The sequence below is a fragment of the Zalophus californianus genome, chromosome 5, assembly GCF_009762305.2.
Source record: "Zalophus californianus isolate mZalCal1 chromosome 5, mZalCal1.pri.v2, whole genome shotgun sequence".
In the NCBI taxonomy this organism is placed as follows: domain Eukaryota; kingdom Metazoa; phylum Chordata; class Mammalia; order Carnivora; family Otariidae; genus Zalophus; species Zalophus californianus.
The window spans coordinates 25366339-25390974 of record NC_045599.1 but is presented as its reverse complement, the minus strand read 5'-3'; the positions used below and the strand labels follow the sequence as shown (position 1 = coordinate 25390974).

The 24636-nt window shown below is 39.2% G+C and overlaps 2 protein-coding genes across 4 annotated transcripts in view; both read left to right on the top strand.

Annotated features, from left to right (window-relative positions):
* The window catches only part of MEIKIN (meiotic kinetochore factor), an 83325-nt gene extending 79797 nt beyond the window's left edge, over positions 1-3528 (top strand). For both annotated transcript variants that reach the window (XM_027604365.1, XM_027604364.1), the window contains one exon: positions 2718-3528. In XM_027604365.1, coding sequence (XP_027460166.1) covers positions 2718-2749 — 32 coding nt within the window. In that variant the 3' untranslated portion in view covers positions 2750-3528. The remainder of the gene's footprint in view (positions 1-2717) is intronic.
* An 8954-nt stretch (positions 3529-12482) lies between these two features.
* FNIP1 (folliculin interacting protein 1) overlaps positions 12483-24636 on the top strand; it is a 154305-nt gene continuing 142151 nt past the window's right edge. For both annotated transcript variants that reach the window (XM_027604862.1, XM_027604863.1), the window contains exon 1: positions 12483-12663. In XM_027604862.1, the coding sequence (XP_027460663.1) occupies positions 12572-12663 (92 nt within the window). In that variant the 5' untranslated portion in view covers positions 12483-12571. The remainder of the gene's footprint in view (positions 12664-24636) is intronic.

The window sequence follows — 24636 nt, the reverse complement described above, 5'->3', positions numbered from 1 at the left end:
TAACATGATAAAACTGTAACAAGGCACTGCAGGAAGCTAAGAGGGGATACTTTTAACCTTGCTTTGGAAGACTTCCTAGCTAACAATACCTTCTGGAAAATCAGACAAAACTTGAAACTATCCTTATAGTAAGGTTTTACGATTTCTCTTTTATTTTGATCTTTAGAAGACATGATAAATGATGTGTTATAAATTCATATCTCAAGTTTGTAGTACAATAAGAGACTTTAACTGGATACGTATACATCTTTAGTGAGAAGCTCGAGTTTTTAGATAATAAGAGCAGGCAGATGTATCACATAGAAATATGACGAATGAGATGGAAAACGACTTGAGTATCCTACAGATGGTAGTAGAAATCACTTAAGAATAAGATAGTAGGAAGGGAAAAATGAAGGGAGGGAAATCGGAGCGGGAGACGAACCATGAGAGACTATGGACTCTGAGAAACAAACTGAGGGTTCTGGGGGGGTGGGGGGATGGGTTAGCCTGGTGATGGGTATTAAAGAGGGCATGTACTGAATGGAGCACTGGGTATTATACGTAAACAATGAATCATGGAACACTACATCAAAAACTAATGATGTGATGTATGGTGATTAACATAATAAAATTAAAAAAAAAAAAAGAATAAGACATCCCTAAGTTCAAAACCTAGCTCTGTCACATGAGTAAATTCCTTAAATCCTCTGACTTTTAGCCTCCTATCTGCAAAATTGGCATAATAGTAGTACTTAGTTCAGAGAGTTGTTGCAAGGATTAGAGATAATCTATGTAAAGCAGCTGAAATATAATAGTCACTCCTTATGCAATAAGCATTATTTGTTTCTATAGAGTACGTTAAGTCCTCAAGACTATGTTTTTCTTTTTCCCTTTGGAAATTATTCCTTTGTTTTCATCAAATTGCAAAAGCCTAAAATATATTGGGTGGTTGTTGTATTTGATGATAAATTTGGTTGTGCCATCTCACATAAAGAATATAGCAGGTAATTGTGTAGCCTTTGACACAGACACATCGATCTAGTACAAATATAGAGATGCCAGTCCGTTCCTTGGGGAAAAAGAAATCAAACTAGATTGACATAATGGAGATTTTTAAACCTGTTGATTTGATGTCAGAATAGATAAAGTTCTGCAGTTGATTAGTTCATTTATTCAGCAAATATTTATTGAATCTAGATGTCATATGTTAGATGAAGTTAGTTGATGGTAATATTCCCGGGTCATTGGTTCAGCGATCTGATTCAGTACTTCAGGGGTTTGAGAACCAGTCTAAACTAAAAATGTGTATTGGCATAATTGCCAGGGCTTAGTGACTGATTACGTACTGGTACTGGGTGGTGAGAGAAAAGGACAGTTAGAAGGTAACTCCCAGGTCTCCAGTATTGTAGTTTCAGAAATGATGTGTTCTAGGTGCTGTCCATCCTTGGATAATGTATGAAGCCTGGGTAGGAGTAGGTGAGACTAAGTAGTTGGGTGGGCTGATTACCCACTTGGGAAGTTACTACAAATTGGTATGGAGTAGATTACTGTGGCCCAGTTTTCAAAGTCTTTATTAAATGTACAGATAGTGTCTTAGGTCAGTAGAGAAAACAATAGGGAGGGGTAGAGGGTAGAACAGGCAGTGCTTCACACATTTTAATATACTGGGGAATTACTTGTAGATCTTGTTAAAGTGGAGATTTTGATTCGTTAGATCTGGAATGGAACCCAAGATTCTACATTTCTAATGAACTTCTACATGATGATGAAATTACTGGTCCATGGACCACAGTTTGAACAGCGAAGATAGAGGTCTCTGGTGTTCAAACTTATCTGTATATCATACTTTCCTGGATCTTTGACTCCATTTTCCAGAGATTCTAATCTAATTGGTATGAAGTGTGGCCTGTATAGGCTTCTCAAACAACGAAGTTTGAGAATCATTGATAAAGGCCAAGGGGTGATGTATGTCATAGTATGAAAGTGGCAGTGGTAATAGGTAAAACCGGCTCCACTAGGGATCTCCTGGTACCAGATGTAGGGGGAAAGTCCCCAGAATCCTGTATTAGAAAGAACCTGGGTTTAGCTACAGCAACGAGTAGTAGAATACAAAGCAAGGGTGGGTAGGAAAATGTGAGGGGCTTCTTCGTGGATGATGGATGAGGATAAGAAGCACAACTGGATCCACTCCTCCAGGTTACATAGCTGGAGTTAAAGGCCTTGTGATGGCTACTGACAGCCATCTTTGCTGGGCTTCCCATTGGAATGTTATTGAGCAGGTCATTTGCTGTCTCCAAAGAGGTATCCTCAGCCTGTCCAGGAAGGAGTGAGCCAGCTATTCCTTTTTTAAATTATTTTTTTAATGGCCTCTAGATTTATTTCCTAAGGCTTGACAGGATGAAACTAGATTGGCTGGGTGTCAAGAGTTTTTGCCCTCAAGGATTGGTTATTAATAATTATTTTTTTTTTTTTTTTTAAAGATTTTATTTATTTATTTGAGAGAGAGAGAATGAGAGATAGAGAGCACGAGAGGGAAGAGGGTCAGAGGGAGAAGCAGACTCCCTGCTGAGCAGGGAGCCCGATGTGGGACTCGATCCCGGGACTCCAGGACCATGACCTGAGCCGAAGGCAGTCGCTTAACCAACTGAGCCACCCAGGCGCCCAGTTATTAATAATTATTGATCACCTTCTTGTCATATATATGAAATAATCTATTGTTTTATATTTTTCTCCAGATATTATAATAAAAACAAATGGCAGAATATAGCAGCCATGGCTGAATTTTCACCACTTTGAAGATATACATGAAGTCAAAGTCCATAAAGCAGAATGTCTGGCTGAAATTATATATAATTCAAAAATCAAAATTCTCTAATTATTTGTGATATATCCTGGTTATGAAATTCTACTGAGATTCTTATAATTTACTTTTAATCAGTAAAGAAACATTCTTATGTATGCCTCTTAAATATATGTATTTGTATCGTAAAATAAGAATAAATAGCTTATATTAAAAGACTCTACACTAAACAGATGATTTCAGCTATTTATAAAGAGCAAAGTACCAGGCTACTATGTAACTTCCTTTGTTTTTTTTTCCCCAAAGTTTGTCCTCTGTATGGATTAAAAGTAGTAAAGTTGTTGAAGCACTAAAAATGAAAATGCTTATATTACGAGCTATTTTTAACAGAACTTAATTGAAACCACATGAGTGAGAGACCTACTTCCAGGTCTGACTGAAAGAAACTCTATACTCTAGTTTGCTGAAGCAGGGAATGTGTAATACGTACAATCAATCATACACTAAGTTTTTGATATATTACCTCATCCTTAAACCTTCTTTAGCTAATACTGTCTGTAAGATTTTGTGTGTTTGTGCATGTGTGATATTATTTGTTGTGGTGTCTCCACACTGCTCTTCCTAAAAAGCAGCAGTCCTGTTGTCAGTGAACATAGTACAATTGTGTAACTGTTGGTGAAATTTTAACTCTTGATGGTTTGCTAATGTTATTATACATAAAAGAAAATAAGAGTCACATTTTCAAAGCTGCTTCAGTAAGAAAATTCTAAAAATCAATGAATTAATTTGAAGTTATGTAACCTATTTGGCATTCATTTTTGAAGAGGGGGTGGAGGGATGGGTTAGCCCGGTGATGGGTATTAAAGAGGGCATGTACTGAATGGAGCACTGGGTGTTATACACAAACAATGAATCATGGAACACTACATCAAAAACTAATGATGTAATGTATGGTGATTAACATAACATAATAAAAGTTGGTTTCATGAAAAAAAAAAAGAAAAAAAAAGAAAGAGGCATTCCATGAAGACATTCTTATAAATGATTTGACAAGGTTGTAAGCCACTAACAAAGCTATTTGTGATTTCTATTTCAAATTTCATCTGGAGGTGAAATACAGGAAAGTTGTTAGGAAATGTAGAAGAGACCATTAAAGATGGAGGCTAAAATCAAATTTAGATCTGAATTTTAAATTGGTACTCAACTAACACAGCAACTCTTGGGATGGTTTTAAAAGCAGAAATGTGACAAGCAATGTGGGGAAGAAGAAATGAAATAGAAGGCCTATTCCCTACTTTCAAGGAGTTTATCATCTAAGCGGGAAGCAAAAGGACAAATTACTTGATAGTTTCTAATCAGGTGGTGGGTTCCTGTGAGAAAGAATGACCCTGATTCTTAGTCTGGGCCTAGTGGGGCTGGAGGAAATAAACACTTATTTCATACTGCTGATAAGGAAAATAGAGCTAGCTCAGAAAGAAGTAAATACTTAGACCAGGCTAACGTGATTTGGAAAGTGACAGAGCCTGGATTTGAAGGCAAGAGTATTTACGTCCAGTTTTTTTTTTGTTTGTTTGTTTTATCATCTAGAGCATAGGGAAAAATGGGAGGGGAAAAGGATTTGCAACTGGCATTCAAGAGGCTTAGGGGTGGAGGGTATGACTTCTCTTATGATTAAAAGGAAGGAGAGTAGAATAAGCTTGATGGTTGTCTAGAAAGCATGAGAAGTCCAAAGAGGATTTCTGTTGGCAAATCCTACAAGAAGGTTGTACTCTTAACTTTATTTCTGTGGGTAGGCCTCAGAGGTCTTTCAGTGAACCACCCTAAAGAGCATCAGAAAAAGAGTTCTTCTGGAGAGAGGGTGTCCATAGTTTTTAATCACATTTTCAAAGTTGTCTGTGATCTAAAAACAGTTAACAATGGGACTTGACCTCTTTATTTCAATATATAACCAATTAATAATAATTTTTAAGCATTTAAAATTTTCAAATTATACTTTATGAAAAAAAACCTCAAGTCTTAAGTACCCAGAAAATCCAGTTGAAAATGCATGAAGGGGCAGATGTAATGTCATTTCCATTTAAAAATTTTTAACTGGAGTGTTTTTTCACCTCTCCAAAGTATAATTCATCATGGTTTGTTCAGTTGTGAATAGTCTCTTCATCTCATATTGTGTTTATGTGAAGGGTATAATACTCAGACTTTCCAGATAAAAGTTATCTACAACCTCTTCTAATGTGATGTTGCTTTCTAACCTGTATTTTAAAGTGTTGACCCATCTTATATCTTAAATTCTCCCTTGATTCCATATGTTCTTCTATGTACCCATTTTTCACCCTTTTATATCCAGATTTCCTAAAAAGAGTGCTGTCTACTTTGGCACAAGTTCCTTACCCCCCTCAGCCCTTCCTCCTCCTCCACCCACTCCCAACACACACACAGTCTGGCTTCAGCTCTGGTTCTCCACTGACCCTGTTCCCCTCAAGGTTACCAGCAATCTCCTTGATGCTAATCTAAGGGGTATTTTTCAGTTCTCATCTTACTCAACCTCTCTCTTCCAGCTAATGATATTGTAGACTAGTGCTCTATTCTTGAAAGCCTCCAGTAAGGAATGACCTCTTGGAAATGATACTCTCCAGGCTTTCATCCAATCTCCAGCTCTTTTTCTTCCATTTCTTCTGAAGGCTCATTTTCCTCTGTCCAGCTTTTAAATTTTGGTGCTTCCTGGGGTTCTCTTCTAGGGCTTCTTCTCATGTTACATAGTCTCCCTGGGTGATCTCACCTATCTCTGACTTCAAGTACCATCTCTGGGCAGTTGGCCCCAAGTCTTTGTAACCGCCATGGATATATGTAAGTGGACATGTGTGGTGATTGTCTCTGCATCTGTCCCCCAAAGGATTAGTTGTCTTTCCTTGTATTCCCATAGCATTCTGTATTTGCCCACATCATAGTATCTATCATAATGTAATTATAATAATAATTATAGTTAATTTCCAGTCAAATTGTTTTTTTTTTCTTCCTAGACTATAAGGTTCTTGAATGAAGGAACTACGCTTGTTCATTATTGTGTTTTCAGTTCCCCTCTACCTCCATCCTAATTGGGTTTTGAATTTCCAAGCCATATAGTTTAGGTGGGATTGATCCCATCCTTAGTTCCAGGGGTGGGCCATTAATGGTTTAAATAAATTAACATAGCTCTCCCAACTCTGGCACAATGATTGGTTCAGGAATGGGGCCAAGGCTTAAAATGATCCTACTGGTATAAGGCTCAGAGTTTTTTTTCTGGGAATGTTGGAATACAGACTTCTTTATTCTCTTGGATTTTTACCTGAATGGATTTTACCTGAAAGGAAAGCCACTGGCAGCCACTTGTGTCCACAAATGGAGGCCTGGGAATGAGTAATTAGAGCTTTGATAGAGAAACTGGATTCTTGATATCATTGTTGCAGTCCCTGGATGCATCTGTGTCTGAACTTTCCATCTACGTTAGATTCTGTTCTGGTAGCTAATCAGTTTCTTTTTAAAACTATGCTAGTTTATCTTGGCTTTTCTGTCATGTGTGACATAGAACATCCTGACTGGTGAACTCAACCAAGATCTGCCCAGACTTCTAGATTGGTATAGCCAAATGCTTGTTTTGTCATTATTCCATGGGTTCTCATGGTATCTCATATTCAGCATATCCCAACCTGAAGTTATTTTCTCCCTTGAAGCAGCTCTTCTATTTTCTGTTTCAGTGTTAGATATCTTAATCCATCCATGTAAGTTGAGCCAGAAATTTGGCTATCATCCATGACTCCTCCCTTTCTCTTATTTTCTTACAGGCAGTCATTCATGAAGTCCTCTTTGGTCCTGAATCCTAAATAGCCCTCAGCATTTTCTACTCCCCTCCATTCCTATGGCTTTTCTCTGCATTCATGCCAGTATTATCTTGTATGGTTTTGTGTAACAGCCTTACCACTAGATTCTCAACCTTTATTTTTGTACCCTATAGTTAATTTTCCACAATGCATCCAGAAGGAGCTTTCTAAAATGATCATGTTTTCTGCTGAAAAATCTCTCAGTAGCTCTCCAACGTGTTCCGAATAAAGTATGATCTTTTAAATTTATTTTACATAGTTTTCTTAATCTAATTCAATGTTACCACTAGATTATATTATAGGTCACTGAATTTTTATATTTTATCATGCCTCCAGCCTTGCATGTGCTCCTCCATCTGTCTGAAACATAACCCCCCTGCCCACATCCTTTTTTCTTTAGCTTCCCCTATTTTTATTTTTAACCCCTATTCATTCCTTCCTTCAGAAAACTCTCCCTAATTCCCCCAGAAGAATAATTGTCTTTCTCTGTATACCCATGGCGTCCTGTACTTGGCCACTTCATAGCATTTGTTACAGTGAACTAAAATTGCCTGTCAAATTATTTTCCCCCCTAGACTGTAAGCTCTTCAAGTGTAAGGACCATAATTGTTCATTAGTGTATTTCCAGGTTCTAGCAAAGTTGCCAGATACATATTAAATATATTAAGTATTTGAAAAATATTTGTTGAAAAAATGTCATAGAAGTGTGTCATTATATAAAGGACCTTCTTTTGTATACTTCTTGTAGAATTCAAGGTGAGGATTTCAAACCAATTTATTTTATACTGAAGGTAAAAGTTTGATTCCTTAAAAGCATTTATCACAATGGGTAATAACTTTTTGTTTACTTGGTGGTTTCCTACGGGCAAGGAGTCTACCTGTCTTATTTGTTATTGTGCTCTGAGCACCTAGACCATAGTAGGTGCTTGATGTCACCATCTCTGTCTTTTTTTTAAGATTTAAAAAAATTATTTATTCATTATTTATTTTAGAGCGAGAGCACAAGTGGGGGGAGGAGCAGAGGGGTAGAGAGAAGGAGGGGAAAGAATCTTAAGCAGACTCTTCGCTGAGCATGGAGCCCCATGTGGGGATTGATCTCACGACTCTGAGATTATGACCTGAGCTGAAATCAAGAGTTGGACACTTAACTGACTGAGCCACCCAGGCGCCCCATCATCTCCTTTTGATTGTTTCCATTAGAATACAAAATTCTCTAATATCTTCCATTTTGAAAAAAGAAAAAAAACAATTTTCCCTCTTCCTATCTCCTCTCAGTCCTCAGTTCTCTGCTCCCTATCTCAGGAAAACAGGGGAATTGTCTATACTTGCTTTATCACTTCCTCTCTACCCTTTATTTTTTTGAACACACTCCATTCAGGTTTTTGCTCACATGAGTCCTCTGAAACTACTCTTGTCAAGATGTCCATGTTGAGAAATCTAATGGACACTTAAATTTTCAGCAACCTTCAACACAGTTGATCCTTTTCTCCTTTTAGGCACATTTTCCTTCTCTCCTTATTCTTCTTTGCTGGATCCTTTTCTTCAAGACCTGTAAGTGTTGTCCTCATTGAATCTTAGTCCTGGACCCCTTTCTACACATACACATTCTCCCTAGGTAAACTCTTCCATCTCATTATTTTAAATGCCTCCAAAATTTATCTTTCCAATCCTGTCTTCTCACCATATGTTCTACTCAGAATCTCTATATGGATATCTAAAAGACAATTCAAACTCAATATATCCAAACTTACTATGCTTGATTTTCTTCTTCAAACCTGTGCTTTTTCTGGTCATGCTATTGGGAAATGACTTCCATTTAGATGCTTAAGGGAAAAACCTAGAAATTAATCCTTGGTTTTTCTTTCCTTCACTTCTGTCAGAAGTCCAGCTGGCTGTATCTCCAGAATAACTCCAGTTAGCCATCATCCACTTCCACTGAAAATACATAGTAGCCTCCCATACAGGTTCTCTGCTTTCATTCTCATTCTTTTATAATCCTTTCTCCTCAAAGCAGTCGGAGTAATCTTCTAGAGTCATTAATTAGAGCATGTCCTTCTCCTGTTTTAAACTCCTGCAGTAGCTCCCATCACATTTAATCTAACCTCTTTGCCATGATTTACAAGGTACCTACATAATGTGGCTCCTTATGTCTTTGTAACCATCTCTCAAACATCTTCTTCTTCCCAGAGTGCACTCAGCTCTTCTGGCCTCTTTTTTCTTCTTCAAAGAAGTCAAACCCATTTCTGCCTCACAGCCTTTGTACCTTTTCTTCTCTCTGCCAGAATGTTCTTCACTACCTTCTTCCCACTGCTGGTTCCTTTTCATTGTTTAGACCTCAATTTAAATCCCACATCTTTGGAGAAGACTGTCCTGACCACCTTTTGTAAATTTGGCCCTCTCCAGATGCTTGCTATCAACTATTTTGTTTCCAGCTCCTAGCACAACTTGCAAACATCTTGTTTATTTTGCCTGTTCCCACTGAGAACTAAGTTCCCAAGAGTAGGGACTTCTCTGTTCAGCACTGTGTCTTCAGTTCCTACAACTGAGTCTGAGACCTTGGAGACCTCAAGAAATATTGGTTGAATAAATAAATGTTTAGGTTTTCTGGTGTCTCAAACTACTGCCATTCCTTTATTATATAGTAGTAAATCATCAATTGGTTTAAGAGTTTTTAAAACTGAGGTACTGGGGTGCCTGGGTGGCTCAGTTGGTTAAATGTCTGCCTTCAGCTCAGGTCATGATCTCATGATCCTGGGATCAAGTCCCACCTCAGGCTCCATGCTCAGCAGGGAGTCTGCTTCTCCCTCTCCGTCTGCCTCTCCCCCTGCTCATGCTCTCTCTCTCTCTCTCTAATAAGTAAATTAAAAATCTTCAACAACAACAACAACAACAAAAACCCACTGAGGTACCCTAAGTCCTTTAGGCAGTTTTACTTGATGATCTAGATTCTGAATGTCTTGTTCTGCGACATTCTCAGTGAAAATTTAACTTGTTTCAGGAAAACTTAGCACAATTGAGGCATGCTTATTAGCATGTGTTTAAGAGAGCAAGATTCCAGTTTTATTGCCACCTTTTCGCATATCTGTAACCAGAAGAGAGTGCCCTTGTCTTTTATATTATTGGAAATTATTTTCAATGTAGTCTGCATAATTAAGTAACATGTCTTCTTTTATAACAAACTTGTATCATGTTAGTGCTTTCTAATTCTGTAATTTGAATATTACCCTGCAACATAAAGGAAATGTGATGAATGATAGCTAGTTTTTTTTCTGTACCTTTCAAGCATATGGCTAAATGAGCCTACAAATGAAGTTATTATACGATTAGAGAATAGTAAAACAAAGTATCTCTTATGCAAGCAGTAATGTTCTTTCCCTTACTATTAATATCTATAATTATCCTGTGAAGTAACTTTTTCCCAAGATGAAAGCACACAAGGTTATTGTATTTAGAAACTTGGGAGGGGACAAGGAAATACTCTTCTCTGCCAGCTGTGGACCAGTCATGAGTCCTCAGTGCCAATGGTTCTATATATACAGGCTTGATCCTGTTTCCACTTGAACTCATTTAGCATAACTTGCTAGTATAAAAGCAAAATAAAATGTCCCTAAATGATTGACTTATAGGATGTGCATTTTCTCACTTTTAAAAATTGCAATGATTTCATTGTTTTGTTAACAAAAATTTTATTCCATGTTCACATTTTTTGGGGGGTGGGAAATACAGTTTGAACTGTAGATCATCTTATATGTAGATTTTTACAGCTTGTTACTATAAATGTATTTCTCTTATGATTTTAATATTTTCTCTAGCTTTATCATAAGAATACATTATATAATACATGTTTATATAATACATGCTTTGTGTTAATCAACTGTTTATGTTATCAATAAGGCTTTTGGTCAACTATAAGCTATTAGTAGTTATGTTTTGGGGGAATTTAAGTTATACTTGGATTTTTGATGTTGCAGGGGTTGGGGCTCCTTGCCCCCACATTGTTCAAGGGTCAACTGTATACATAGTTCATTTTGCCTTATTAGAAATCTTTCCCTGTTTGGTCAGAATCCCCGGGATTATCTTTACACAGGACAGAGTCCTGCTGTTTTGAATCTGTATTGCCCAGTAAGTTCTGGACCTTGGGCAATGTGCAGAGGAGCTATGAATGAATCTTAACCTGAGAACCTCAAATGTCACCTTCTTAGACCTTTCCCACTCCCTCATTTCATTGCTTAGTTCTCATTCAGAAGCTAGTCCTAAAATTACCTTGTTTACTTATTTATTATCTCCTTATATAGAAAGTTATCTTTGTCTTTGTGTTTACTTTGGCTCCCCAGTACCTGGACCAAGGTCACTTAAGCATTTGTGGAATTAATAAATCAATTTCTTGGGGCACCTGGGTGGCTCAGGTCCTGATCTCAAGGTCCCAGGATTGAGCCCCATTGGGCTCCCAGCTCAGCGGGGAGTCTGCTCTCTCTCCCTTTGCCTCTCCCCCCCATTCTCTCTTTCTCACTTTCAAATAAATAAATCTTAAAAAATTAATTTCTTAATCACCTATAAATAGTGCTTTAAAAAAATCTTGTAATGGTGAAACATCATGCTGACCGCTGAAATTCTCAGATACACAGTCTGCCTTGTTTTCTTTTTTCTATAAAGGCCACTTATTTTATAGTTTAAAACTCTAGCTGCAAATTAGTGGGAGTTGGTAGCCACTCAAGGAAAATACAGTTTGTCTGCCTAATTAAATGAAATTTTCAAAAGTTTTTTTTTTTTAATCTAGTCTTCCAACCACATACCAGTTATTTCCTGACATCCATATTTGCCAGAGAATTTCATCCCATGCTACAAAATTCCTAATTCTGGAGGGGGAGTGGGTGAATAAATGGTGCTGAAAATTTATAAGGCCACTTTGATCTGAACCCTGATAAAATTTGGCTTCCTGGGTTTAATAAGACTGCAAGGTCATTTTTGAGCAATGTTCCCCCCCCCCTCCTTTGGAAAGCGGTTTTCCTCGCATTAAATCCATTTGTTTACAATTCCACTGTGGAATTCCCCTCTCCCTACATACCTAGACGTTAGGATAGAGCTTAAATCCTATCGTTAGTTCTCACAAAAGGTTAATTCCTGTTGTCAGGGTTCGAGGAGCTAGTGGGAAAACCCGGAAGGCGGATGCCCCAAGTCCCTGGCCGAGGTCTTCTCTGCCCGAGGTCAAAGCTGTGGCGAGTGTCTGGGCAGGACTCTCCACCAGCCACGCGCTGTCAAGCTCTGAGCCCACACCCCTCGCGGCCCTGCGCGGGCAGGCCTGTGGCCCCGCACTCAAAGTCGAGTCTAGATCGCGCTCCTTCTCTGCTCAGGGGGCCGCTGGACTGGCCAGGAGCGCGACGGAGACGCGAAACCTGGAGGCTGAGGAGGGGATGGCGGGGGAGGGTCGGCTGCTCGAGGAGCTCTAAGCGGCTCTCTTTGTCGTGGGGGCGGGGAGACGAAGCCTTCTGTATTTCAAAGTACCGGGCGTCGTTCCCGCACCGCCCCGCCGTAGCCTCAGATAGCAGCAGACAACGTCACGCAGAAGGACCGCGACTGGAGCGCGCTCCCCTTCACTTCTCCAGCCACCTCTACTCCCCGCCCCTCCGGTCCTTTCCGCGCACACCCCGCCCCGTGAGCTGCCACGTGAGGGAATCCACTAGTCAGCCTATGGGGGCCAGCTCCGCCCTACGCCCCCGCCTTGCCCCCTGCTCCGCGCGCCGCCACGTGATGCGGCTCACCGCCAGCCAATGGACGCCAGCCTTGCCTCGCGCCCCGCCCCGCGCGCCGTGGCCGTTTGAAGTGACTAATTTCTGTCATATGACTGAGGCGCTTATGGGGGTGGCGGGGCTGCTCTAGGAGCGGGGGCCTAGCGAGCGCCCTAAGGAGCGACCCTGGTCTGGCCGTGGTCAGCATGGCCCCTACGCTGTTCCAGAAGCTCTTCAGCAAGAGGAGCGGGCTGGGCGCGGCCGGTCGGGACGCGCGGGACCCAGACTGCGCGTTCAGGTAGGGCGCTGCGGGGCGGGGGGGTTGGGGGGGTGCTGAGCCGATGGCCTTGTGGGCTCCGCGCTCCAGATGTGCAGGGGCCTTCGGTATTCGTGCTCGCGCGGCAGCGCCACGCAGGGACTGGGACCTGGGCCCGGGTGGGGAGGGCCTGGGCAGCTGCGGACCTGCGCTGGAGGGTTGGAGCGAGGTCCTCTCGCCCCACCACCCCCATCCCGGCACTTGCCCCTTCCCCCTCCTCCCGGCCGGTTTGTTTACGTCCTGCCCGGCTGCCACGCGCGGCTGTGCCTTCCCCACTGAGCACCGCGGCCTGAGCGTAGGGTCCGCACTCCTTTCAGGCAGCCAGTAGAGTTGGGAGCGGGCTGGGCTTCACCTCAGCCCCAGTCCTTGGGGCCCAGAAGTTCTCTCCTCCTCCCCGAGACCCATCGCTCTCTGGGTGCTTCATTCCGGCCTGTTTGCTGTTGTGGGGAGAGCTGCACGTTTTGGGCAACCTTCTGAGGGTAGAAGGCTGGAGGAGCGAGTAGGCAAGGTCCCGTTCTTTTAGGTTTCTTGGAAACTAGTGTTGGAGGTGTGCAGTTACCAGAACGAGCGGTCTTATTGTTACCGCAGGAGAAAGGTGAAACCTAAGAGGTTAAGGTACTACTGACTAGACTGAAGCAGGACCGAATCAAAGGAAGCACGGCCTTAGAATTGACCATAGAATCATCCCGTTACAACTGTTACCAGAAAGGAGTCTTGAAAAATTGAAAACGATAGCAAAATATTTTGTGGTATCACAGGCTTTATTAATTTTTGGTTGCAGTACCTGTTGCTGGTAGAAAAACTTCTTAGAATTGTAAGACAATGTAGTAGAATCATGAATTCAAGGTAAAATTTCGTCGCCAAACCACATTTGAAGAGATTATGTCTTACACATAGCCTTCATACTTGTTGCGGTGTGGAAACTTGTAAATATAACTAGGCTAAATGTCACATATCTCTCAAACCTGGTAGGACAGCAAAGAGCCCAGTTCAGTAGTAGTAGGAAAAAATGAGAGTCTGTTAAATTTTGCAACAGGCAGAAGTTTGAAATGACTGTACCACACTGGTAAAAGGTTTTCATATTCTTAAAATTATTCACCCTCTCTCGGTAATGCAGGTCACATTACGGAATTGTAGTATTAAATGGAAAGAACTTAACTGGCTTTTAGAGGAAGAAAAATCACAATGTGAACATCTTGGAAAAGTGTCTAGTAAAACAGTTTTCTGGGTTTGGGTCTTTTCCACTGGGAAATATCTTGCCATATTCATCTAATGACTTTTAAAGAACATTTCTTTACTGATTTTCTTTTGAAAAACCATAGTGTAGTCTAGATAATACTACATTGAGACATCCGGTAAATCAAGAGTCCATAGAAAGCAGGTTGAGAATATTAAAAAGGTGACATTTGATTAGACTCTTTCTGGGCAAAGATTGACTTTGGGGTACTCAAGTTTCCAAGGGTCTCAAGTCACTCATATGAAAAAAATTTTGTCTATTTTTAAAAAACGTAAAGCCTACTATATAGTTGTGTAACACTACTTTAGAGTTGCCAAAGCACTTTCCCACTAGTTATCTCATGTGATATTTCACAACAACCTTGTGAGATAGAGCAAGTAGCAGTATAGATAACTATATGATACTTTTTTCAGTGGAAGTAAGAATTACGTATATGCCCAATAAGTGCAGTATGATTTAGAAGTGATTGCTTTATAAAAAATAAAATGTGTACAAGTGTACATGTGAGAAAATGAGAACTGGTTAACGTCATACAGCTAGAAACTTGCAGATCTAGGTAACCCAGGTAATTTTTCCTTTTTTAAGATTTTATTTATTTGTCAGAGAAAGAACACAAGCAGGGGGAGTGGCAGGCAAGGGAGAAACAGGCTTCTTGCTGAGCAAGGAGGCCAATGTGGGACTAGATCCCAGGACTTTGGGATCATGACCTGAGCCGAAGGCAGGTGCTTAACCAACTGAGCCACCCAGGCATCCCAGTAATTTTTTTAAACAACTTCAATTTACATGCAGTAAAATTAAGCCATTCTAACTGCACAGTTCTGTGAATTTTGTTATACGTATACAGTTTTGTACTCACCACCCCAGTGAAGTTGTAGAACACTTCCATCCCCCCAGAAGTTCCCTCATGCCCCTTTGTAGTCAGTTCTTAACCCATCCTTATTCAGGGCAGTCATTGATCTGCTCTAATGAGTGAAGTTTTGACTTTTCTAGAATTTCCTATAAGTGTGATCATATTGTTTATAGTCTTTTCTGTCTGGCTTATTTTAACTCAGAGTGATGATTTTTGAGATTCATCTAAGTTGCATTTATCAGTAGTTCCTTCGATTTTATTGCTGAGTAGTATTCCATTGTATGGGTGTACTACAATTTCTTTATCCATTCACTACCAATTGGTAGACATTTGGATTGTTCCCAGATTTGGGCTGTGATGAACAATGTTGCTATGAACTTTTGTGTACAAATCTTTAGGCAGACATATGTTTTCATTTCTCTTGGATGGTTACCTAGGAATGGGATTGCTGGGTCACATGCTAAGTATATGCTTAACTTCTAAAAAGATTGCCAAACTTTTCTGAAGTAGCTGTACCATTTTGTATTCCCATGAGCAGTGTGTGAAGGTTATAATTGCTCCACATCCTCTCCAATACCAGGTATCTGTTAGTCTATTTTTTAATTAAGATTTTTTTTGGTATTGTGAAAAACACCTAATAACATTTACCACGTTGACCATTTTTGAGACTTTTTGATTATAGCCATTCTAGTGGATGTAGTGGAATCTTGTTGTTGTGTGTGTGTTTTTTAAGATTTATTTATTTTAGAGAGGAAAAGTGCGCATGAATGGGGAGGGGGAGGGGCAGAGGCAGTGGGAGAGAGAATCCCAAGCAGATTCCTTGCTGAGCCAGAGCCCAATTCGGGATTTGATCTCATGACACCGAGATCTCAACCTGAGCAGAAAGCAAGAGTCCATTGCTTAACCTAACTGACTGAGCCACCCAGGTGCACCTCTTATTGTGGTTTTAATTTGCATTTCCCAAATAACAAATGATGTAACTTGGGTTTTAGAGCAGATTAAAATTCCATTCCAATATACCATGCTTTCCTTTCTAGAATCCTTTTTTGGTTTTGTTTTGTTATAGTCAGTTATGTTGTTAAATCTGACTTGGACACAGCCATTGGCAACTAACCCATAGCTTAGTGTCTAAAGAGTTAGTTCCTAGAGTTAGCAATCTACAAGGTCCAGTGGTAGTAAGTCACAGTAGAGCTCTGGGATAGGAGAGACTTTTGATATGAACAAAGCTTTAGGAGCCTTGAAATATTGTCTTTCATGGTCACCCCATTGGAAAAGGTGGTCAGGGATCACCCCCCCCTTGCCTTCTGTTTTCACTTTTAAAAAAGACCCTTATTACCGTATAGATTTCTGTGTACTTGTCTTATCTAAACTTCTTGAGCTGAAGATGAGTGTGAAGGATATCACGTGGCTATTATTTCAGTAATTTATAGAATTAAAACAGTAACTTGTTTTTTTATTTTTGAGGATTTGGGAAGTGATAGAATTAACTGTAAGGTCAGTAACTGCAGTACCTATAAAATGATTGCTTTAAAAATAAAATTCTTGGAAAAATGTCTAATTTGGTGAAGAAATTTGTTTCAGAGTTAAATGTCTGTAGGGTGTGATTCATGTTTTGTTAAAAAAAATTGCTGCAGTTTTGTTTTATTCCTAATGCATGAGCATTTGCTCTTACTGTGTGTTCCAGAAATTCTTACCCTGTTGTAACAATCTCTTAATTGTTCTTTTTTCCATCACTCTTGTCTTGTTCCAAACTATTCTCAACACTTCATCCTTTAAAAAATGCAAATTCTGATTATGATCAGCATGCAAAATGGTATAGAATTTAATATCTGCATTATGAGTTATTTTAAGGATTCAAAGAGATAAGTCATGTTAAGTACTTAATGCAGTGCTTAGCACATGGCATTCAAGAACCAGAAATTGTACTATGATGATTCCATGTTTATGTGTAAAACCCTTCTGTTTAGGCCCAAACTCCTTAAGTGGCCCTGTATTGTGTGGCTTTTGCACAGTCTCTAGCCTTGACTTTTTTTTTTTCCTAAGTAACATAAGGTTGTTTTTTAAAAACCGAGCCATCATTCTATTATTATACTTAACAGAAATTCCTTAATATGACCTATTCTTAGAATATATTAATATTTTCTCAGTTGTTTCAAGATGTCTTTTTATAGATTTGTTTGATTTAGATTTTTTTTTTTTTTTGAGGAAGAGAGAGAGAGGTGGGGAAGGATAGAAGGATAGAAGGGGGAAGGAGCAGAGGGAGAGAGAGAATCTGAAGCAGGCTCCATGCCCAGCATAGAGCCCGACACGGAGCTCCATCTCATGACCCTGAGATCATGAGCTGAGTTGAAATCAAGAGTCAGATGCTTAACCCCCTCAGCCACCCAGGCGTTTGAATTAGAATCTTAAATAATCTGCATACTACATTTGCAGTTATGTTGCTTAAGTAATTTTTTTCTATAACAGCCTCCCCCCGCCTTTTAAGATATGATTTCATGTTGAAACTGGGTTATTTTTCTTAACAGAGTTTCCCACATTCTTTATGTGGCTGTTTGCTTCCTTATTGTTTCCTCTAATTCAGTGCTTCCCAGCATTCTGTGTTTTAACAAGCCTCCTCTAGGTTATTCTGATGCTCAAGTTTGAGACCCACTGCTATAACTTACTCTCTCTTTCCAGAAAGCTGGTAGTTAGATACTTCATTAGATTCAGGTTTATTCTTTTAAAATAAAAATATCCCATAGATGTTTGTTGTGAATTTCCTACCTATTAGAGTTACATCCTGTCTAGTTGTCCTCCCTTTAGTGATGCTAATAAGTTTGGTGAGTTGTTTTATCAGTCTTGTTCTCACATTTTAAGATTCCCCTTTCCCTAATGGTTTTAGCATCTTTTGTTGATTATTGTTTGAATCCATTATCTTGTTAGGGGTTGTAAAATGGTGATACCCTGATTGTTTAATTCCTCCTGCATTTACTTCCTAGAAGAAATTTCTCTTACTACCTGTTTGGCTACGCTTTGCTACAGGAAAGGTAGCGTATAAGTTTGATTGTTTCCCTTTGTAATGTGTCAGAATATCTTATATAATGAGTTTAGTGAAGGTTTTCACTTTGTCATTTTTTGGTATCATCACAAGCTTCTGAATTTTAATGTGTTTTAATCTATCGCAGTCAAATTGTCCCATATTTGGCCAGTAGCAGACTTCAAGTTGATTTCTGTGCTCTTGTGACATGATCTCTTTATCCTTTGATAACTTCTGCTTTCTTTTGGGCTTTTATTAATCCCCTCTCCCTCTTCTAGGATTTTATCACCCTGGACATATTCTACATTCAGTGATGTGCCAAGCTGTGCTGTTCCCTGTTCTTGGCATAGCTTTCTGTTCTTCTTTGTTTTGCTTTTTGTAGTGATCATCTGGACTTATCCTAATTATCCTTCCTCCAGGAAGCCTTTTTTGATTTCTCCCAGAGTGGGTTAGGTTTCTCTGAAATTGTCTTCCATAGCTTAATGCATTTCCTTCTGTGACATCTATTACAGTTGTCATTATTTGTCCATATCTCTCTGCTTGCTTGAGTTCTCTTCAACTTCAAGGTGGGTTTTGGAGTTAGAACCCTGTAGATCGACCTGTTGGATTGTTTGTGGGGAACAGATACCTAGATTTCTTGCTGGAACCCCTAGATAGATGCCATTTTCTGAGGGAGAGAATATAAGACTGGAAGCATAACTTGACTAGCGTATCAAAAGTAGCGGCGTTCTCCTCTATTCTCTGTCACACACATTTTATAGTCTTCATAGCTCATTTTATAATTTACCATCTGTCTTCCCCATGTTCACATTGTTGTGCCAGTATACAGCACAGTGCCTGAATATATGCTCAGTAAATATTTATAGAATGAATGTATGAAATAATTTCAAGGGCAGAGGGAGAGAGTCAAAAGTTCTCTTTTGGACATTTGGTCTAGTTTTACTTGTTAGTGAGAGAATACCCACTTAGAGATGTCCAGTTGACAGTAAATAAAGTAAATGTAGAGTTCACAGCAGAGGTTGATTCACAGGGGAATTGGGACTGGAGATAGCTTATGGTCAGTATTAAAACTAAGGGAAGGGATGAGATCATCTAGGAAAAGGTGTAGATAGGGTATTGGAAAGAACAGGGCTTTGCTCTGAGGAAATTTAAAGTGTACAGATGTAGGAGAAGAAAGTCTCCAAAGAAGAAAATGGCAAGAGAAACACTGGGAAAGCCAGGGGTGTGTGGTGTTAGGACAGCTCCAAAGGGAAAGTATTTAAAAAAATGATGGTGTGATGAACTGTTTTCTATATGCTGGTTGCTGACAGGTCTTGTGAGATGACAAATAGAAAAGTGTCTATGGACCTGTCAAATTGAAGATAACTAGTGACCTTAATTTTTTTTTTTTGAGATGGGCGTGTTTAGGGGAGAAAGCGAGGTAGATGAAGATAGATGTGGAATAAATGAGAGGTGAGAAATGGCTTCACTGCTACAGCTTCCCCCCCGCCCCCCGGGAGAAACGGTCTGTAGTACTGTGTTGTTTTTTCACTTTCAGTATTCTCATTTTATGTCACATTTTAAGCTTCTGAAGTTCTTTTTTTCTTTTTAAGATTTTATTTATTTATTTGACGGAGAGAGAGAGCATGCACAAGCAGAGGGAGCTTCAGGCAGAGGGAGAAGCAGGCTTCCCACTGAGCAGGGAGCCCAGTGTGGGGCTCAATCCCAGGATCCTGGGATCATGACCTGAGCCGAAGGCAGATGCTTAATGACTGAGCCACTTAGGCACCCCTGAAGTTCTTTTCTTTCTTAAATATTTTATTCATTTACTTAGCGAGAGGGAGAAAGGGCGAGAGTGTGAGTGCAAGTCAGGAGAGGGGCAGAGGCAGAGGGGGAGAGAGAATCCCAACCAGACTCCCAAGTTGAGCACGGAGCCCATCATGGGACTCGATCCCCCAACCCTGAGATCACGACAGGAACTGAAATCAAATCGGCCGCTCAGCCAACTGGGCCACCCAAGGGCCCCAAGCTTCTGAAGTTCTTAAGCTGGCTTTTTAATATTGTCAATATTTGTAAGAATTGTATTTCAGAAATTTTGCTTTTTCAGTGTGATTTTTAAAGATTTGTTGCATTCACAAGGGCTTTTGTTATTTAAAAAATATCACTCCTCCATAAATTGTACCTTTTAATTCAGTGTTAGAAATAGTAGAAAGTTTTAATATTCCTTTTTTAAGCTTTTATTTATTTATTTGACAGAGAGAGAGAGAGCGAGTGAGAGAGAGAGAGCACAAGCACGGAAGCAACAGGGAGAGGGAGAAGCAGGCTCCCTGCTGAGCAAGAAGCCCGATGTGGGGCTCAATCCCAGGACCCTGGGATCATGATCTGAGCTGAATGCAGACCCTTAACCGACTGAGCCATCTAGGTGCCCTGAAAGTTTTAATATTCTTTACAAAGAATCCTGTGGGATCGTATCTTTCTTATTAATGTGGGAAGCTGAGAATTGTAAGTAATTACATATTAATGCTCTTTGGTAGTGATGTTTGGTCCATGTTATAGCCAGCCTGTAAGCATCTCATACACCCCTGAGCTACAGTTGCAGTACAGCTGGTTGGGCAAGTTCTCTGCCCCTCTGTGCCATAGGCGGCTGGGCAAGTGTACCTCAGTCCCCACATTGCAGCCACAGCTTTGTCATAGCTGGTTGTTGTGCTTAGTCCACACAGGGGTGCCCTCTGAATGCCTAGTTCTGATTGCTGGGTGGGAGGGAGATTGCACTTCTGGGCCATACAGATCATCTCCTACAAACGGCCACTCCTTTAAGACTGTGAGAGGTAGCTATTTCACTGAATACAAAGAAATAAACCGAGAGAACCAGGTAACATGAGTAGACAGAGAAATATGTTCTAAACAAAAGAACAAGACAGAACCTCAGAAAAAGACTTTATTGGGTTCTATGCTGGGCATAGAGCTTACTTAAAAAAAAAAAAAGACTTCACTGAAATGGAGGTTAAGCAAACTACCTGATAAAGGGTTCAAAGTAATAGTTATATATATGCTTACTGAACTTAGGAGGGAAATGGATGAACACAGTGAGAACTTCAAAAAATAAAGGATATATAAGAAAGTACCAAATAGAAGTCACAGAGTTGAAGAATACAGTAACTGAACTGGAAAATACATTAGAGGATTTCAACAGCAGACTGGATAAAGCAGAAGAATGGATCAATGAACTGGAAGACAAAGCAATGAAACTCACCCAGACAGCAGCAAAAAAGAATTTTAAAAAGTAAAGATACCTTAAGGGACCTTTGTGTCAACATCAAACAGACTAACATCCACAATGTAGAGGTCCTAGAAGAAGAGGGAGAGAAAGGGGCAAACAACTTATTTGAAGAAATAATGGTGAAAACTTCCTCCATATGGGGAGGGAAACAGGCACCCAGGTCCAGGAATCCTAGAGAGTTCCAAATAAGATAAAGAGATCCACACCAAGATGTATTACAATTAAAATGTCAAAAGTTAAAGAGATACTTAAAAGCAGCAAGAGAAAACAACACTACATACCAGGGAAACTCCATAACACTATTAGCAGATTTTTCAGCAGAAACTTTCCAGGTTAGAAGAGAGTGGTGTGACATATTCTAAGTACTGAAAGGAAAAAACTTGTAACCAAGAATACTCTACCTGGCAAGGTTATATTTTAGACTAGTAATTTTTCAGCTAAGCAAAAACTGATGGAGTTCATCACAACTAAATGAACTTTATAACACATGTTGAAGGAATTTCTTTAAGCTGACAATAAATGGCACTAAATAATGGTAAAAAAACATAGTAAAGTAAAAATATTACTGGAAAAGGTAAATATACAATAAATGTTGTGGTTTAATCACTTATAAAACTAGTATGAAGGTCAAGAGACAAAACTAAAACTAGAATAACTTACTAAGGGATATGTAAAATAAAAATTTGAAAGCTACAACATCAAAAACATAAGACATTGTGGGGAGAGTAAAAATGTACAGTTTTGGAATATATTCAAATGTAAGTTGCTATCAACTTAAAATAGACTTACATTCAGAGGATGTTATATGTGAACCTCATGGTAACCACAAAGTAAAAACTTACAGTAAATATACAAAAGAAAATGAAAAAGGAATCTAAACATGACACTAAAGAAAGTTATCAAGAATGTTACCACAAGTGAAGAGAAAAAGAGAAGAAAGGAACAGAGAAGAACTACAAAAACAGCCAGAAAACAGTTACTAAAATGGCAATAAGCACACACCTATCAGTAATTTTTAAAAATGTAAATGAACTAATTCTCCAATCAGAACACATAGAGTGGCTGAATGGATTTAAAAAAAGATTTATCTGGGGGCGCCCGGGTGGCTCAGTCGTTAAGCGTCTGCCTTCAGCTCAGGTCATGATCCCAGGGTCCTGGGATCAAGCCCTGCGTCAGGCTCCCTGCTCGGCTGGAAGCCTGATTCTCCCTCTCCGACTCCTTCTGCTTGTGTTCCTGTTCTCACTATCTCTCTCTCTGTCAAATAAATAAATAAAATCTTTAAAAAAAAATTTATCTGTATGCTGCCTATAAGAGACTTCAGAATAAGGACACACACAGACTGAGAGTAGTAGAGGGATGGAAAAAGATATTCCATGCAAATGGAAATGAAAAGAAAGCTGATGTAGCTGTACTCCTGTCAGACAAAATGGACTTTAAAACAAGAATGTAGTGAAAGAGAAGGGCAATACGTAATAAAGTGGTAGAGCATTTATAATATATATGCACTCAGAAGCACTAAAATATATAAGGCAGTATTGAAAGACCTAATGAGAGAATTTGACAGCACAATAATAGTAAGGGATGTTAATACCCTGCTTATATCAATGGATAGATCAGACAAAATTAATAAGGAAATATTCGTCTTAAATGATACATTAGACCAGATGGACTTAATAGCTATATAGAGAACATTTCATCCAAAAGTAGCAGAATGCATGTGCTTCTCAAGTCCACATGAAACATCCAGGATAGGTCACATTAGCTCACAAAACAACTCTCAGTAAGTTCAAGAAGATTGAAAGCATATCAAGCATTTTTTCAACCACAGTGGTATAAAACCAGAAAACAATTACAAGAAGAAAAATGGAAAACCCACAAAAATGTGGAGATTAGACAACATGCCACCGAACAGCCAGTTGGTCATTGAGGAAATCAAAGAAGAAATGAATATCTAGAAACAAATGAAAACAGAAATATGACTTACCAAAATATTTGATTTGCAACAAAAGGGGGGGTTATAGAGGGGAAGTTCATAGCAATAGAGGCCTACCTCAAGAAACATGAAAAATTTCATAACCAATCTAACTTTATGCCTAAACAAAGTAGGAAGAAAAGAACAAGTGATACCCAGGTTAGTAGAAGGAAGGAAATGATATAGATCTGAGTGGAAATCAATGAAATAGAGGTAAAAAGACAATAGAAAAAATCAGTGATAACAAGAGCTGGTTCTTTGGAAAGATAAAAATGACAAACCTTTAGCTAGACTCACTAAGAAAAAGAGGGCTCACATGAATAAAATCAGAAATGAGAGAGAAGTTAGAACTGATACTACAGAATACAAAAAATCACAAAAAACTACTGTGAACAGTTATATACCAATAAATTGAACAACCTAGAAGAAGTGGATAAATTCCTAAAAGTATATAATCTTCCAAGACTGATTCATGAAGAAATAGAACATCTGAATAGACTAATTACTAGTGAGGACATTGAATCAGTTATCAAAAACCTCCCTACAGACAAAAGTCCGGGAACAGACAGTTTCAGTGGTGAATTCTACCAAACATTTTAAGTTTTAACATCTGTCCTTCTCAAATGATTCCAGAAATGTTGAAGTGGAGGGAATGCTTCCAGACTCGTTTTATGAAGCAGCATCACCCTTATACTAAACCAGTGTCGGTAAGGATGTGGAGAAAAGGGAATCCTTGTACATTGTTGGTGGGAATGTAAATTGGTACAACCACTAAGGAAGACAGTGTGGAGGTTTCTCAAGAGATTAAAAACAGAGCTGCCAGTAGATCCAGCAATTTCATTTCTGGGTATCTATCTGAAGAAAATAAAAACACTAATTTGAAAAGATACATGCACCCCTGTGTTTATTGCAGCATTATTTGCAACAGTGAAGGTATGGAAACAAATAGTGTCTATCAGTAGATGAATGGATAAAGATGTGGGGTGTGTGTGTATGTGTGTGTGCGTGTACATGTGTTCTGTGGGCAAATACTTCACAACTTCACAATGTGCATGCATATCCATGTACAGTGGAATATTTAGCCATAAAAAATAATGCAGCCTTGCTATTTGCAGCAACATTGATGGACCTTGAGGGTATACTGCTAAGTGAAATAAGATAGGGAGAGACAAATACTGCATGGTTTCATTTGTAAGTGGAATCCAAAAAACAAACACAAATCAAACCAAACAAAACCCAGACTCATAGATACAGAGAACAGAGTGGTGGTTGCGAGGGACAGGGGTTGGGAGGGTGGGGCAAAATGTGTGAAGAGGGTCAAGAGATATAAATTTCCAGTTATAACATAACGGGGATGTTATGTACAGTGTGGGAAATATAACCAATAATATTGTATTCACTTTGTATGGTGACAGAGGGTAACAACTTATGGTGGTGATCAGTTTGCAGGGTGTACAGATGTCAAGTCAGTGTGTTATGCACAGGAAACTAATATTGTATGTCAGTTATACTTCAAGAATAAAAAAACATGATTAAGCTGTGGGAAAAAATCAAGTCTGATAAGGAAATATATTTGAAAAAATAATGGTCAAAACTTTTCCAGATTTGATTAAAAGCATAA